Below are 19,018 nucleotides of genomic sequence, written 5' to 3'. Positions count from 1 at the left end.
GCTTTGCCCATGCTAATTGATAGTTAGCTAGAAAATATAAAAGTGCTGTGTGTTATTTGGAGTCAGGCAATCTTGGGGGAAGTTTTCCTCTCGAGTGGCTCGTTCTTATGTTTTTCTTTCACATGTAGCGTCCAGATTTTGTTATCGTAATTTGTATTTCTTTGTTTTCCTTTACCCCTAGACATTTGTTTATTATTATTGGTTGTGGTATATGTTTAATGTAATAAATTTGCATTAATTATACGGTTTGTGTGATTCCTCTTTTGTGTTGCGGCTTTAAACGAGCTGGTCGTAACATGCCAAGTTACAATCCAACAGAGCCAGCTTTGCTGCAGTAGGCTAAATTATTTACGACAGTGCCGATGGACAATTTCGCTTACAACCTGTAGGGGCAGCAAAAAGCAAAAACTTTTTAGTGTTGCTTTAAAATCTTTTGCTGACATTCTGGGTTGTTTCTTACCTTATTGATGAGTCTTTGTTGTGCTCTTGGTGTCATTTTGACTGGGCGCCCACTTCTTGGTAGAGTAGCAACAGTCCCAAAGCGTCTCCATTTGTAGATTGTTTACCTAACTGTAGACTGGTGAATTTCTAAAGTCTTTAAAATAACTTTTTTATGGCACGTGGCACAACTTTCTTTTTCGTGTCATTTTGTGTATTGTTTTCTATTTTTTTCTATTTTCTTACCATTGTCGCTTGGAGTTAGATTTGGGGTTTGGGATAGGATGTACTTTTATATATTGGTTTCTACATGTTTTTCTTCTGCTTTTAAAACTATTTTCGCCTGGAATTGGGGTTAAAGTTGGGATTTGGGTTAGGATGTCTAAAAATGTAACAGAAAGTGATTCTAACCCCAACACCAAGCGACAATGGTAAGAAATAGGGGTGTGACGAGACACTTAATCCACGAGACGAGACATGAGATTGGGTTCAAGAGAACGAGACGAGACAATATTTTTACACTTTTTAAGAAATCTTCAATGATAAAATAAATGAATAAGAAACTGAAATCACGTCATTTTTTAAAGATTTTACTAGTCAAAAACTGGCCCTAACAACTATTTTGCTAACTGATTATGAAGTCATTTGTTATTTTGGGGTAATAAAAATAGACCCAAGTGAGCAGTAGCCTTTAAAATTACATAATAACGAAGATGCAATAATAAATGGTTCAAATAAAGTGTTAAAACCAAGTTACTTTAAACAACATAACATTAACAAACACATTACATTTGGGTCCTATAAATAAAAAGCATTATGTATGTATTCTAACAAAGGCCTGCAGGGGGCGATAGTGGACTTGTCTCGCGGACTCTATCTTCACTTTCGCTTTAGACCAAACAATGTTTAAACCCATTTAAATATTTAATATATGTCCATTTCTTTACAATAGAAATGATACAGCCACTGTCACTTAGCAAGAACATGCAGACATTAAATCATGTAAACTTTGTGTGAGGGTTTATACTGCTGAGTCTTTACATCTGACACTGATCAACAGACAAACACAACGTGTCTCAGACTTCACACGAGTTCACAAACGAACATTATTGGAAACCCAAACAAAAAAGCAAACGCTGTAAAAGACAGAATATAATGTATGCACTGTAAAAGGTTCAAACAAAAAGCTGCATCCTCCGGAGGTCGCATATGCAGGCTGCATACGTCATCAAGGTTTATTTCAGTTAATTATCTGAGCATTATATTCGAAAGTCGTGAGCATATTACAACAAGTTGCGATTAACTAAATAATTAGTAAACTTTATAATTGTTAATATCCTCTAATAAGACAGTCTTTATGAAGTAAATGCAGTTTAAAAATGCGACCTACGAAGGATGCAGTCTATTTGAGAAACGGCCAGCATTTCACCTCCACAAGAAATCTTGCAAGACACAGTTAATCTCGCGAGACACATTAATCTCATTAATCTTAGGAAGGCAAAACAAAACAGAAAACTTTTGTTTAAATGCAGCTTAAATAAATTGATTTCAACCATACCTTAAAAAAATTTAGTAAATTGAATGAATAATTGTTTTGATGTTATACAGAATGATTTTAAAATGCTGTATTATCATTATACATACATTATACAGTACACATAAACATGAGACCAGAAGAATGTTTTCATTTTGTCATATTTAACTATAGAATTTTATGGCTGCAGTGTTTCTGCCACTTTGTAATCAGTAATAACAAGTTACATACATATACAGTACGTTTACCGTGTGACATAATAATGTTTTTGACATAATAGTGGTATGTAAAAAGGAAACACAAACAAGCACTTTGTATACTGAATGTCTATTTATTTTGAGCTGAAAACCAAAATGTGCATAATAATAATTTTAAAGAAAGAAATCAGTGCATAGAGGAATTAAATTTCGTTTCAGCACTGATGAATATTAAATAAATACATTACATTATGGTGAATGATGAATAGTACCCCAAATAATGACAATTCTCTTTAAGATGTAGATCAAGAGTAAAATGCAAATAATAAAGAGAAGAAATATATAATATTAGTTATATATTTGTATGTGTGCTCAGTGCTGCTCGTCGTCTTCTGTGTTCACGGCTTCAAAAGACTATGAAAGGCTTCTTAAAAATCTATTGTTTTTATTCCAGCCTGTCTTACATTTGCATCTCTTCATCACGCCCAGTCTGAAAAAGACTTAATAGGGAATTGACCCCATGACTGCACCTGTGGACTGCCTAGTTATTGTAGATAATACACACAATCAAGCATATCGAGTATAATTTCTCAGAACTATACATATCACATTGATTTATTTTTAAAAGGCTTATTCCAGATTATTCACACAAACCATTTTCAATAGAAAATGTTAGTTGTTTTTGACAGCTCAAACACACAATAAATGTAAATAAAATTATAATCAATAGAGACCACCTAAAATTCATAAATCAAGATCTATTTTTTATTTCCAATGATCAGAAATACAGATTTATTATAGAATAAAAAGTAAACAAACAAAAAGTAAAGAAAAAAATAAAAACATTTCACCTCCTATTTTCATATCAAGCACCTCCTCAAATATCCTGTCAACATAGGTGCTTGGTTATGGTAGGATGTTATTCCTGATATTCTGCTGGTTGACTGATTACCTGGTTAAGGTAAATATCTGTCTCTGATATCCTCCTGGTTTGTTTGGCTAATTAGTTTAGGTGGTAGGTTTGTCCCTGGTATCCTGTTGGTTGATACGGATGGTTACTTTGGGTAAGGGTGTAAGGATTTGCTGTAATATGTTTATTTTGTTGTTTGGTTCATCTCGGCCTTTTCAGTGATGTTTTCTAAAAAAGTGTTTCATTTCTGTAGCTTCACATTTTCAAGAGGACTTCCATCGGAGAGCAGAGAGGATTGCGTGAATGAAGTACAACAATGTGGTAACGAAAGCGAACACCTGTTAACACAAGTTAAAACATTAAGTCAATCTACTTCAGGGTTACAAACATGGCTTCACAGGTTATCAAGTACTGCATAGGCTACTATACCTTCCAAAAGAAATCTGATCAAATGTATGAACTTACTCACTGCAAATTTTATTACATTTAGGCTGCAAGTAGTTTAACCCAATTAAGTAGCATTTTTTAAAGTCTAAAGTGGTTTTTATTTTATTTACAGAGATATGTGCATATGCATATATTTACCAGAAATTTTGATTATCAGCTGGGTGCATAGGAAGTTTGGTAATATACTGTAGAAGATACGTCTTAGAAGATACGACTTATGTTTATGGGGTATGTATTCTCAATTCTGGAATAGAACCAGGGTCCCTCTTAATGCTATTGGACCATTGATCTACCCAGCAGGATAAGGGGGCATGTACACCAATGCGTTTATGCCTGTGACTAGTTGCTTCCAATAGAAGTGGCACACTTTTTAAAAACGCCAGCAGCTGGTGGGTTTTTATCAGTTTTTTTTCTGCGCCCAGAGATGATACTTTTGTGTATATCAGCCGCCAGCTGCTTGCATTTTTTAAAAGCGTGGTTTGAAAAAAACTGAAACATTCGCCGTCCGCAGGAAAAAACACCTTGGTGTTCACTGTAGTTTAGAAAGTGAATGATTTATACTAGGGCTGTCAAAAGATTAATCGCGATCAATCGCATACAAAATAAAGGTTTTTTTTGCATAATTTATGTGTGTGCACTGTTGTAATTATTTTATATATATAAATACACACACGTTAATGTTTGTATTTAAGAAACATTTACATGTATAATTGTATATATTTTGATATATTTTATATTATAAATATAAATAAAAAATATACCTAAATAACATTTTCCTTAAATTTATGTATATGTGTATAATATATACAGCAAGTACACACATACATTATGCAAACACAAGCTTTTGTTTTGTATGCGATCAATCCCGATTCATCCCTTGACAGCCCTAATTTATACACTATTTGTCCACTTTTAATGAACATGTCAGATATATAACATTTCATGTTTGGCAGCTTAATTACACGAAAAGTTAAATTACACTTAAAATTATCTGTGATTTCTGTCCTGCTAATAGATGCTGATCCCAAAAAAATACCAAATTTAAGTACTGAGTCTTACCACAGCGGAAATGTACTCCTGGTACGTCTTGAAATAATAAGGGAGAACGGTAACATCGAGAAAATCGAGTGTTGTCTTCAAATTCAAGGTCACTAAAGCCAGAAGCACAGAGGCACTCAAATAAAAGAGCACAGCAATGGCATGATATATAACATCCTAATGAGAAACAAAAGACAGGACAAAAGTGTTTAGATGTGTTGTGTCTTGACAGTGGAAAACAAAATTAAATTCAAAGTTATTTATAAGGAGGATAGCATACGCAACACAAACAGACTGCTTCAATACATGTACTGTAAAAAATGATTTTGTGGATTAGTAAATTTAACTAAATAAAATGAGTACATTTTTTTTAATTATTCTTGATTTTTAATCAAATTTTAGTAAAAATAACACAAAAAGGTGAGTAATTCTAAATGAACACATTATGTAGTAAATTTAACCAAATTTTATCATGTACAATTTGTAAGAAGGAAATAAAATTAATAATTTTTGGTTAAATTACTTGAATTATTTTAGTTAATATAACTAACTAGGCAGTGGACTAAAAATAATAGGCTGTATTTACTTAAAAATACAGTGCATCATTTTTGCATCCAAAAAATGCAATTGCTTAAACTGCATAAAATTCCATGTAAAATTTACTTTAAAAAGTGAATGCAAAAATGATGCACTGTATTTTAATTTTTTGTAGTAAATCCAGTGTATTCTTCTTTCAGTGTGTATTCAAAATTAAGAGAAAATGTATTTGTTCACTTCACTTTGGGAACATTAGTCCATAGTCCACTGTCAAAACAAATTGGTCAAAAAATGGTCAAAGCTGTCACTGGGACAAAAAGTCCTAATATGTTTTATTTAGGTACAGATATGGAAACCTCTGAGGTACTAATATGAACTCTTTAGGTGTAAAGGTGTACTTTTTGAAAGGGTACAGTGTAAGCTGTAAGAATTTGTCATATCAGTTTAAGTTTTACTTCAACATAATAAATTAAGCTAAATAATTTAAACTTGTTTTAGACGTTTTGTCAACTCATCACTACACTGCAGAAATAAAAAGTACAAACGTCTTACCTTTTTGTCATTGGGACGGTACCTTTTAAAAAGGTCCTAAAATGAACTATTTAGGTACAGATATGTATATTTTTGAGGTACCACTATCAGTATTCTAGATACAAAGGTGTACCTATTGAAAAGGTACTGCCCCAGTGATAACTTTTCTACCTTCATGTACCTTTTTTCTTATAGTGTAGTCAAAAACTTAATACAGTAGCAGGTACAATTAACTTGCATTTTTTACAGTGTTGGGGGGACCAGCTTTTTTAACTTTTTTTGACAGTGTGTGCACTTAAAATTATTTATATATTTGTTATATTTGTTATATAGTTATATATTTGCAATAACATACATACTTTACTAAATGATACCCATGCTAACATCAAAATAATAGATTAATACATAATAAAGTGTCGTGGATATGTTATTTTATAGCATTGTATTGTTCTGTAAGATCACCATATTCACAAACTTTACTATCTACATTATACTACTCCCAAGAGATTTTCAAACAGTACTGTATTTTATTCGTTATTGTACACAGTTAAAAAAAAAACATTTTAGTTCCATTAACTGAAATTCCTTACCAGGACAGGCCAGGCGCTGCTCTTGTTTTTACCAATAATGAATATGAGGAACCAGAGGGTGGTGAAGACAAAGCAGAATATGGACACAAACATGACCCAGCCAAGAGGATTCGCTTCTGTCACACGTGTGGAAGCTACAAGGGTCCACACCAGTCCACCAAACACCTGCATCAAACAAACATTTAGTACATGCAAAATCATAAGACCATTAAATCAGAGTTTTCATCTATTTCTTTATTACAATGAACACAGGTGATTTAGGTGTTGTTCCAAGCAATAAAGTAATCATAAACATATGCACACAACACAGATGCAAATTAACAAGGTGAATTATCAATGATGTAGGTATAAAATGGTATAGTACATGCTTAATTTTTTATAGAGTAATATGGATGAGTTGTATCCTATTGGTTAGACAGCAGTGGTTCTCAAACATTTTCAGCGTGCGGCCCCCTTTGTGTACGGTGCATTCCTTCGTGCCCCCCCCAAAGAAAATTTATGACAAAAAACAGTTGTAAAACTTCACATTTTAATTAAACAAAACATTAAATTATACAAAGTAGTGCTGCCTTATTTTTTTTAAGGTTTATTTACACAGAATTCATGATAAATTAATGTATTTTATGAAATGTCATAAAACTGGGACCCCCCTGGCACCATCTCGCAGCCCCCAGTTTGAAAACCACTGCCATAGAGAGTCACTTGTAATTGGAAGGTTGTTGGTTTGATGCCAGTATGATAAGACTGTGGTGCTTCAGCAGGGTATTCTTGTTAGTTCAGTTTCAGACTTATTTAATGGGTGTGGCAAGAATTTCTTAAGAATTGATGCCAGTGCCACCTCATGACTACAAAACAAAGCAGTGATATATTTAACAATTGTCTCAGACAATTGTGTCTCTTTCAGGTTCCTCTGGTACTTAAATAGCATTTCTGTCTACATTCATGTTCTATCATCTCTTTTGTTTTTTTATTCTGCTACATTATAAATATAATGATTAAATTCACAACATAACGCTAACTCAAGTGCAGTTTTACTTTAACAAAACGGTTAAAAGTCACATAATTTGCCACTGTAAAGTTAGTTGTATTAAGCAAAATCAAAAAGTGACTTTAGATCATTTAAAGAATATTAAGACTGTAATACAGATTTTAATACAATAATATAATACTGTTATATAGGTGCTACACTCTAAAAATGGCTGGGTTATTTTGACCCATAATGGGTAAATATTGGACAGAACACATAATGGGTAAAAAATGACCCAATGTTGAGTTGATGTTATGCAACTATGGGGTATAATAACCCCCAGCTGTGTGTTCTGTCCAATATTTACCCGTTGTGGGTCGGAAATAACCCAGCCATTTTTAGAGTATGCAGTGTGTCATAGCTTTTGTTGTGTATTTTACCAATCAACACCCAGATCCACAACTATTCATTTATAATAAAGGTTTGGAAACAAGAAATGTGAGATGCTTGAGGATGCTCGATTGTTCTGGTTCTGTGCCACACACATGCAGTTTTTTCCTTTTCACTTTATAACAATGACAAAAATGTGACACACACACACACACACACACACACACACACACACACACATACTTCATCTGTTTAAAGGAGGACATTCCATAGACTGCTATTGTTTTTATAAAGCAGTAGTTATAAATAGTTATAAAAAATATATCTAAGACCTAACTCACTATAACCCTAACAGAAAACTTTTAGCATTTTTAAAATTAAAAAATGAAATGAGAACTTACTGTTTGTTTATTAAAGGTCATCAATGTTTAAGATCTTTTTATTGAAGTTTGATTGATGTAAATTACTTTCTGTGAAGTCAGGTGATCAGTTTTTGCTTTGGTATTGTATATATTGACCCTGTTCATCATGTCGTATTTCCATCCACAATAATGAAAATAAATGTCAAAAACACAGTTTGGTGTGTATTTTTGCGAAGAATCAAGTGCATGTAATTACTGACATAGAGATAGTCAAGGATTTTTTTTACAGTAATTCAATCTGTAAATACTATAAAAATTTAGTTTTATAAACTTTTGATTACATTTTTCTTACTTTGGTTGTAAAAAAATTACTTCAATTGGTATAACCTAAAATATTTAAACATTTTCAACTTAAATTTAACTGAAAGTAAAAAAAAACATTTAGGCGTTACTAATTAAAGTATTTTAAATTATAGAAATGTTTTTGACCCAACTTCTACTTTTATCGATGTACTTTTAAGTAGATTATATGAACACTTAAGTAAAATTAACAAATTAAAATAAAAACGTTATGCTCTGTTAACTCAAAAACTAAGTGGACAGGTTGGACAGAGCAATTGTTATTACAAATTATTTCAAGTTTTAGTGCATTAGGAATTAAGTGCATTAAACTTGACACGTTGGAAGACATAGAAATTTTAAGTTGAATTAAGTTAAGTGTTCCAGCAAATGCTTGGGCCATTTAAGTTTAAACCAAAACAGTGCGCACCGGTGCGCAAAGGGGTTTGAGATACGTTTTCCTTTCTTTGGTGGGTGTGTCAGAACTACAGACCAATCAGCAGCAACATGTAAATAAACCAAGCAGGACTTAAGAGAAATAAGTCCAAGTTGGAATGTTCTTTTTCATTCTGGACAGCTAGGGCAGTGACTGTAACATCAAGCGTATTTTAGTATTAAACACGTATCAGGCTCCGGAAACATTTAAAAAATAACACAAATAATTGCCTTCTCAGCTACCGTAGTTGCAACTCTTGCATCATCAGAACAGTGTGTTCAACGCATCACCGTGTCTGTTTAAAAAAAAATATGTGCAACGCTTTGTCGGGCTAAACGCAGCCCTAGTGTCACAATCCTAGTCTGTTTGCCTGTGTGTTTTTCCTGTGTTTTCCCCAGTCATCTCACTATGGACTCCAGTTCCCAGCATCCCTCACTCTCCTGCACCTGTTCTTTGTCTCCAAATCATCATCACATGTCATCTGTTACCCTCATCAGCTCCATTATTTAAGTTCCCGTTTCCTCAATCCTTGTCCGGTCTACGTTGTTTAATGTTGATTGTAAAGTCTCTGAGCCTGTATGCTCCTTATGTTTCTGGTTTCATTAAAGTTTATTTGCTTATGATATTCCTTCGTCTCCGTCATCCTTCCTATACCAGCATCGTTATTGGAAACCGGACCCAAAAATGGAAAATTAAGATGGACGGCCTCTGGAGGATTTTACTGAGGAGTTTGTGGAACTAATACACAAGGTGAGCTGGAACAACATGAAGCTAAACACATGCTTTTGGTTAGGACTGGATGATCCTTGGCTTCACCTTGCTACATGCAAGCTGGTTCACTCCTTCTCCTGGCTTCCAAGAGGTGCACGCTTGCTCTCCAAGGCTCAGTTAGATGCATGCTCATTCTCCTGGCTCGAAAGAGCCCATGTCCGTTCTCCAAGTATCAGCAAGATGCGTGCTTGTTCTCCTGGCTCCCCAGAGGTGCATGCTTGCTCTCCTAGTCCCCGGGAGATGCGCGCTCGTTCTCCTGGCTCCCCAAAGGCGCATGCTTGCTCTCCTAGTCCCGGCAAGGTGTGCATTCATTCTCTTGACCCCAGCGAAGGGCACCCTCCTAACCTCTGCCCAGCGCCCGCTGGTGCTCTTGAACTCTGCCCAGCACCTTCTGACACCCCTGAACTCATTTCAACATCCCCTGGCACTCATGAACTCAGTCCAACGCCCCCTGGTGCTTATTAAATCAGTCCAATGCCCCCTGGCTCTCCTGAACTCTACCCCGAACTCTGCCTTGAGCTCCTACACTTCCCTGAACACCCCTCTGAGCTTCTCTGATTTTCAAGAAAATCTTTGGGGGCTATAACCTCACAACCACAGGCTTCCTGCTCTGCCGGCCCCTCCATGGCTTCCTGCTAAGGCATCACCCCTGTGGCTCCCAGTGCGGGCTGCACCTCCCTGGCCTTCTGAACTGCCTGCACCTCCCTTTCTTTGTCCTTTTAAGCGCAAGGTCGCACCTTCTGGGAGGGGGGAGTACTGTCACAATCCTAGTTTGTTTGCCTGTGAGTTTTCCCCAGTCATCTCCCCATGGACTCCAGTTCCCAGCATCCCTTACTCTCCCGCACCTGTTCTTCATCTTTAAATCATCGTCACCTTTCATCTATTACCCTCATCAGCTCCATTATTTAAGTTCCCCTGTTTCCCCAGTCCTTGTCCGGTCTAAAAAGTTTATTTATGTATGGTATTGCTTCGTCTCCATCGTCCTTCCTACACCAGCATCGTTACAGCCGGACAATAAAGTACAACAAACAATTTACAGTACACATTACTTACATTTGTTAAGGGAAACCGACAAGTTTTTTTAAGAATTTAAACTCATATGGGTTTATGTCATCTGGATAAATGAAATATTTACCCTTCTCACCTACCTATACAATCATTTTATATTTCACTTATTTTTGCAAGTCTCACCAACACACCCTTAGTTTGAAATGTTCACTGCACACATAAACCTGTATGCCATTCAGATACAGACATCACAATGTGCAAGAGGGTGCAGTTATTTTACTAGCAGCTCCGCCCCACAGTAAACAGCCTTAAAATATACTCTAATTCAGGCTTTTGTAACTCTCAATAACTTCCTGTTTAAGGATTCGACTGCAGTATTTCCTTTTCAGTATTCACATCTAGCACTATACCTATAAATAGATAATTTTTGTCTAATTATAATCATTTAAGTATATGCTTTTAGATTAAAATATTTTTTAAATCATCTGAAACATTTTATTCAAGTGTTAAGTGAAAAAATTTAAAGGTGGTGTAAAGCAGTACAGCCACAATATATACTGCAGTAATTTTGTAAAATCTGTTGAATGTAACTAGAAACATAATACATGTGCTGTAGGCTACTATACAAAAACAAATGTGAATGTCAGGTGTGTCTCAACATACAGTTTGATTAGTCATGTTTATTAGAATAAGCTGCTATGACTCACTGCGTTCTCTTATTGAAAGTAACTGTCATTTGTGCGGAGCAAAATTAAAATGCACATGAAATAAAATAATTGAAAGCAAAGCAGATGTTTCCCGTAACTATTTGCAGTTATTGTTAGAATTACAATTTATCACCATCAACAGCAATATCCCAGAAATCCTTTTACAATGCTCCCATAGCCATAAACTCCAATTTGTCTTCCAAACTTTCAGATGAACAGGATTACATCAATAAATCACTCAGAATTAAGCACAATTAATTACATTAGTCTGATCTGTTGCTCTAGCTGCCAGATGATTTGATCATTATAATACTCAACAGGTACTGAACATATCTGAATAAAAAAAATCATACTGGTTGCATACTTACAAACTCTGGGATGAAGAGAATATCAGGCATGGTGGTAAAAATCTGACCACCACTGGGCAGCACGGATCCAGCCATTGTGTATGTGTGTGTGTATGTGGTACTAAAAGACTGTCAGGTGTCAGCTCTCAGTAAATGTGAACAGGGAGAATGAGTGACTTCTTAAACACATCCCTCACAGTGTCCCTCCCCATCCTCTTATTCTGGTTCATTTGCACTACTCATTCAAATAAAAGTTCAGTTGATCTCTTTGTGTGTTGTGTAAGAACTGGTCTGATTACATCTCAGATGTTTCCTCTGCACAATACAAAAGTTTGGGAATGCTATAAATACGTTACATATGTTTGAAAAATGTGGTTTAAATATTTCCTCAGCGTATGAATTACATTTAGTTAAAATCTGTATGGATAAATGTTTTCTTCCAAAGTATAAATGTATTATAATATATTTATGATGCAGGTGCCAATCATTTTGCAGAGATAAATCTAATACCAAGAAAAGATTGAAATAATAAATAATAGGATATTTTGTGGTGCAGGATATGAGTTGCCCTTCTCTAAAAAATGTCATTTACTTTTTACTTTCGTTTAGAGAGATGTTGAAGGAGAAAGTTGATAGAAGATAGATGATTTGCCTTTCTGCTCGTAAATGCTGATATTTTCCCAGCAGGATATACAATATGATATGATTTTCACTTGGACTGCATGATGCAGAACTTATTCCTAAAATTCCCTATAATTTAAAGGAACATGCCCACATTTTGGGAATTTTGATTATTCACCGTATCCCCCAGAGTTAGATAAGTCCATACATACCCTTTTCATCTCAGTGCGTGCTGTAACTCTGTCTGAGGCAGCCCGCGCTAGCTTAGCTTAGCACAAAGACTGGAAGTGAATGGCTCCAGCTAGCATACTGCTCCCAATAAGTGACAAAATAATGCAAACTCTGACCAAACTCTCTGCTCCTCACCAGGGGCTTCTCGGGTGCTGCGAGCAAATCACTCCGCCCTAAAGCCGTGCTTCGCCTTCGGAGAATATAGTTCCAAGTATGTATACAGTTAAAAGATGGCTGCGTCTCATATGACCTTGTTATTTGTCCACGGTGTTTCCATACAAATCACAACACATAAATAGGAAAATGTTCACGTTATTTTGTCACTTATTGGGAGCAGTATGCTAGCTGGAGCCATTCACTTCCAATCTTCGTGCTGAGCTAATAGCGGGGGCTGCGTCAGACAGAGTTACAGCACGCACTGAGACCCAGCACGCATCTCTGTTTTAAACCCATGCTGGGTAAATATTGGACAAAACACACGGCTGAGTTGAAATTACCCGGCATTGGGTAATTTTTAACCTAGCAGTGTGTTTGGTGCAATATTAAAAACAACTCAGCATTTTTATAAGTATTCATATTAGTACTTCAAGGGTACATAGTGATACCTAAATGGTACATATTAGGACCTTTTTAAAGGGTACTGTCCCACTGATAGGAATTCAACACACGACCTTTGCACTACTAATGCAATGCTCTACACTCTAAAAAATGCTGGGCTATTTTAAGCGTTATTAAAATTGCCACTTTGTAGGTGTAAGCAAAAATGTGCTGTGTTTTCGGTGTGTCCTTTTACATGCAAATTGGGTCAAAAACTTGACCCTTTTTGACCCAATTTGCATGAAAAAGGACACACCCAAAACACAGCACATATTTGCTTACACCTACAAAGTGGCAATTTTAACATGCTATAATGAATGGTATTTTGAGTTAGACCTTCACAGGTGTACTCTAGAGACACCAAAGATTTATTTTACATTTTAAAAAAGTCTTGTGAAATGTCCCCTTTTAACATTTAAGGTTAAACATTCCAACATGGATTAAATTACAACCCAGCGGGCTGGGTTTGTCCCTTTTACCCAATGCTGGGTTAAAAATAACCCAGCATTTTTTAGAGTGTGGCTACAGAAAAACCACCCATCATCACCTATTATCGCCATTGATTTAAGTAGATTTTGTTTTAGGTGATATAGTTTAGTGTAGTTGACTCTATAATACATCAGGATTCAAGATTGTTTTTTGTCAAATACAAAGTTATACAAGTGCACAACAGTAAAATGTAAATCTGGCTATAATTTAACCCCCCCCCCCTCAAATAAATGCATTTGTTCATCATTTAATCACCCTGTTTTAAACCTGTATGAGTTTTTTTTTATTCTGCTAAACACAAAAGAAAATACAGTATTTTAATAAATGATGGTACTGTATAACAGTTTACAGAAGAAAAACAAATACTATGGAAGTCAATGGGTACTATCAACTGTGTGCTTACAATCATTTATCAAAACATCTTCTTTTGTGTTCAACAGAATAAACTCATAGGTTTAGAATACGATGAGGGCGATCAAATGTACTTTACAAGGAATGTCACAACAGAGAAACACAGGAATACAATGGAAGAAAACAACAGTACAGTGTTATGATTCACTTTTATTGGACATGTAGATTCATTAGTTTGAGATTATGGTTTTGTTTGACTTGTTGCTAATATATAAACAGTCATTGTTGTCCAAAGGATAAAGCATTCCAGTGGAGGTTATCATCAGAAAACCATGGATCCAGAAGTGGAAAGGATCAAAGACATCAGCTTTAGTTTAGATAAAAGTATCTCAGTAATGATGAGGTCATTTGTATAACTGAGAGCAGTCCAAGTGCTAAAGAACGCAATGAACTGCACCAATGACATTAAAAACAAATAGCCCAAAATTTCGTAATATAGTCACGTAACTTTTTGATTCTTTTTTCATAATATTGTCATGAATTTCCACGTTCTATCGTGATCGTATCACGAATTTCTGTTTGCGTGTCACTCTCACGTATTGGTTACCCAACTGCTTTTTCCTATTTTCAAAACATTGTCGCTTCGGTTTAGGGTTAGATTTGGTGTTTGCATTAGGATGTCACTTTAAGTATTGGTTTATAAAAAAATCAGATTTTTTATATGTTCTGATTTTTAAACTATTGTCGCCTGGCGTTAGGGTTAGAGTTGGGTTTGGGTAAGGATGTCATTTTATATAAATCTATCCCCTAACCGAAGTGACAATGGTAAGAAAATAGGACAAAACAAGTTGAGGAACCAACACGTGACAATCACACCCAAACAGAAATTCGTGATCATGAAAAAACGTGGAAATTCGTGACAACATCACGAAAAAAGAATCAAAAAGTCACGTGACGAACTACACTGAATCCACTCAGCCAAACCTAAACTAAAACTACAACCACATTCTGCAGGAAGTTGTGTGGTTTCATTGTGAGTTTAGTGGAAAGTCTTTACAAATATCTTTATTAGGTTAGCTGTAGTTGACCTACTTAAAATTTTAGCAAGCTTTAGTTTCAATATTGCCAGTTTAACACTTATTCCCCATAATATATATTTTTTTTACAAAACAAAAAACACTTGAGTGCATATGTATGATAGTAAAAGCTTGAAATTCATGTTTTTAAACCTATACAATCTACTGGTTGTCCACCCAGTTTTTACCACTATGCACCACCTTGATATTTTGGGTGAGGTTAAGAAGGAAAGCAAACTGAAATCTCCCTTATTGGTGCAAATACTGTTGTAAATACTATCTTTAAACAATGCAGGTGAATGTTTAACCATCACGGATACCAGTCATTTCATATAACATTGTGCTTATAACCCAACAGCAGACTGTGTTTGTTGACAGTGTAAAGCCAGGGTGTATTTTACTAATAAAACTTAAAAGGTTTCACTGGCTTTTCATTTCCAAGTAAATGGGAGTCACACATCAGCTGGTTTAGCCAACAAACACTCTCTCTCTCCAGGGTGAGAGGCTGTGGGTCAGACAGACCAGCTCTTACAGAAACCTACTATTGTCTGGATGGCTTACGGAGCTTGTGTCTGATGAAGACACATTTATAAACACACCTGGCTGCTCATGGGTAGTGTTACATAGCTCTGAACAATGCCTGTTTGTAGCTGCTGTTTTACAGACACACAAACACATAAAGAAGTGAAAGCACATTCAAAATGAAACGTCATCCTTTACACACTTATGCACATGCTTATATAAGAAAATATATTTGCAATGTATTCGTAAATTCATCTTCAATTAAAAGAAAGTGTTTATCTCTGTCCACAACTCTATACAAAGTGTGCGTGTGTGTGTGTTAACTTGGGCTCCAACACTTTACAGTCACCACAGCACCAAGCCAACCAGGTGTGTCATCTTACTAACTTAAAATTCCTATACAGTGGTGAAATATGAACGCCTTGGAAACCCGCACCTTCAAACTGGCCTGAAACACACCCGCATACACGCTTCTCTAAATGATACTATTTAAGTTTACTCATCACTGTCATGACAAATGATGTTTTTCTGTTGATGGTTCGTTGCAGATCAGGGACGAAAGAATAAATGATTGGGCAATATGTTGGTTCAGGTCGATGATACACACAAGTTCCAATCAGAGGGAAGAGACTTGGATAGGGTGGATTTCAAGTTCATTTTAAAAGATGGAATGTTGTCACACCTGTTCTCCATTATTCCTCTAAAATTGCTGGAAGTGTGATGACAGAAACCAACATGAAAATAAGACAAGTTTCCTGGTCATAATCTACATTCACTCACATAGTGTTTATTACAGTGATGGCATAGAAGAACCATTTATTGTTCCTTAAGAACCTTTTAGTAAAAGGTTTATAAAAATAATCTCATAACCCATATCTTTGTCCTCTACCATGCACCTTTTGTGTTCTATGGATGTTCTATGGTTTTAGAAGCAACATAAACAAAACTTCTAGTACACTTTCGCATAGAATAAATAACAATTGAGCACCTCTAAAGAAGATTATTTCTGATAACAAGCAAAATAAATAACCAGTAAATTACCTTAGTACAAATCATAGCTAAAGCGCATCAACCAATACACTGAATGTTAATGTGTAAAATTAAAGGAACACTCCACTTTTTTTGAAAATATACTCATTTTCCAGCTCAGAGTTAAACATTTGATTCTTACCGTTTTGGAATCCATTCAGCTGATCTTCGGATCTGGCGGTACCACTTTTAGCATAGCTTAGCATAATCCATTGAATCGGATTAGACCATTAGCATTGCGCTAAAAAATAACCAAAGAGTTTTAATTTTTTTCCTATTTAAAACTTGACTCTTCTGTAGTCACATCGTGTACTAAGACCGACAGAAAATCAATAAGATATGGCTAGGACTATACTCTCATTCTGGCATAATAATCAAGTACTTTGCTGCCGTAACATGGCTGCAGCAGGCGCAATATTACGCAGCAGCCGAAAATAGTTCCCTTAGGCCCTGTCCCAAATGGCGCACCTCATGTGGACTTTCGGTCTCGTGGCCTTAAATTGAGCGTGCTCTCTTAGTCTACGAGTCTGTAGAGTGTCCCATCTGTCATTTTTATGCTTCGAATTGTGCTCATCAGCGCCCCCTTTGCTCCCTTGATGCGATCTTTGGGGAAGCCCGCACTGCAGCAGGCTTCGCACACTTTACCAACCCATAAGTCCTTGCGAAAGAGCAATAAGACGACGGAAGGGAGGAGTTCACACTGATGGGCAACTTCTCTACCTATTTCTGGCGTGACGCTCAAGTCTGTCCCAAAATACAACTTCGGTGCACCCTCTTGGGCTCGCGTCAAGGGTCCCTAGGGTCTGTACTACATGATGTCATCAAAAATGTGGACTCTGAGGAGATCCACAAGTCCGGAGTGTGTTATTTGGGACAGGGCCATTGTGTCTTTCAATAGCAGGGGACTATTTTCGGGCACTACGTAATATAATTGCGCCTCCTGCAGCCATGTTACGGCAGCAAGTTCCTTGATTATTACGCCAGAATGAGAGTATAGTTCCTAAACATATCTGCCTAGAAAATCGCAACTTTTAATTTTCCATCGCTCTTAGTACACGATGTAACTACAGAAGAGTCAAGTTTTAAATTAGAAAAATATCAAAACTCTTTGGATATTTTTTGAGCGTGATGCTAATGGTCTAATCAGATTCAATGAATTATGCTAAGCTAAGCTAAAAGTGGTACCGGCAGACCCAGAGATCGGCTGAACGGATTCCAAAACGGTACGAATAAAATGTTTAACTCTAGTGGAGCTGGAAAATGAGCATATTTTCAATACAGTGGAGTGTCCCTTTAATGTATGCAAGGTTAGCTACAGATCCTTGAATTCTTGCCTGGCTGCTAAATCCACACAGCGGTGATCCATGCTCACTGTCTTCCCTCACCTTTCCGAAACTGAAACATTTAGAATTTCCACAAGGTATTTGTTCCAGGGGTCACTTTAGTCATTAGCGAGCAAATAAACAAACACAGACCGGAAATTAAAACCTTTTAATTTTTGAGAGTGTATTTCTTCCCTTTTAAATACACGCAATCATGTTTAGTGTCAAATCCTGTTTAAGCATAATGATTTTTTTTAATATTACCGAATAGTACATAAATATTTTGCAACAAAACCCTATAGTTTACTGAATTGAATATTATGAAATAATAACAGATAAGGTTTTACATTATCCTGTTATGAGTGGAAGATCAAAGCTTTCCATAAAGCAATAAAGATCTTGAAGATTGATTGTGCAAAGTAGATTGAATATATGATCAACAATCCTGGCACCAGGTAAACCCAATTACTGCAAAATCAATACAAAGCATACTCTCCGTCAATACCAATCTCCTCCTCTGATTCATGTACTCCAAAGCAAATTATGAATCACTTAGATAAATGAATCAGTTATATTCAACCAATCATTTATGAGTGTTTCTTATGAATGCATTGGCGTAGAATTTGTTGACCTATATTCATTACTACAATGGATGAAGTCTTTTGTAACCAGACCTTTGATCTATATCTAATATTTGAAATTCTAAGGTTTGGTCTACATTTCAGCCTATTGTGAACTCAAGGAATTTTTTAATCTTTAGAAAAAGAAAATACTTCCAAAACAAAAATGAATGTTAAAGCAGACGGGCACTGTTGCAAATTGGCACATACACTGTTGGTCAAAAATGGTCATAATATGTACCCCAGCTGTCACTGGGGCAGTCAGATATGTATAGATCTGATATCAGTATGCACCTTTATACTAATATGCATCTTTAAGGTGCTGATAAACTCTCTTTAGTACCTGGGCACAGTTGCATAAAGCAACTTACCTACTGTAAGGGAATAATTTAAGGGGTAGATTCCCATAAACGGTTCTCTTAGGTAAGGGTAATCATTAAGTGTTTCATGACAGCGACCCAGGTTTGTGGTTATGAAGTACTACAGGTATTGTTGCCATGGAGACACAACAGAAAAAATGTAAGTGTTTATTCTGCAACACCCTTAAGTTTAAGGGAAACATAAGGGAAAATTACACTTAAAGGAATATTTAATTTTCTTAAAAGAAAAAT

General features: G+C 35.7%; 1 protein-coding gene across 1 annotated transcript; it reads right to left on the bottom strand.

Moving 5' to 3' along the window:
- Window positions 1-2,912: 2,912 nt before the first annotated feature.
- LOC129418093 (myelin and lymphocyte protein) lies at window positions 2,913-11,744 on the bottom strand. Its single transcript, XM_055173018.2, has 4 exons — window positions 11,571-11,744; window positions 6,223-6,387; window positions 4,586-4,741; window positions 2,913-3,417 (listed from the first exon to the last, which is right to left on the bottom strand). The coding sequence occupies exons 1-4, from the start codon at window positions 11,643-11,645 to the stop codon at window positions 3,343-3,345; spliced, it is 471 nt and encodes a 156-aa protein (XP_055028993.2). The 5' UTR covers window positions 11,646-11,744; the 3' UTR covers window positions 2,913-3,342.
- Window positions 11,745-19,018: the final 7,274 nt, after the last annotated feature.

This window comes from Misgurnus anguillicaudatus, chromosome 7 (assembly GCF_027580225.2).
Source record: "Misgurnus anguillicaudatus chromosome 7, ASM2758022v2, whole genome shotgun sequence".
Classification (NCBI taxonomy): Eukaryota; Metazoa; Chordata; class Actinopteri; order Cypriniformes; family Cobitidae; genus Misgurnus; species Misgurnus anguillicaudatus.
The sequence above is the reverse complement of the archived record's forward strand: the minus strand, read 5'-3'. Positions and strand labels throughout refer to the sequence as shown.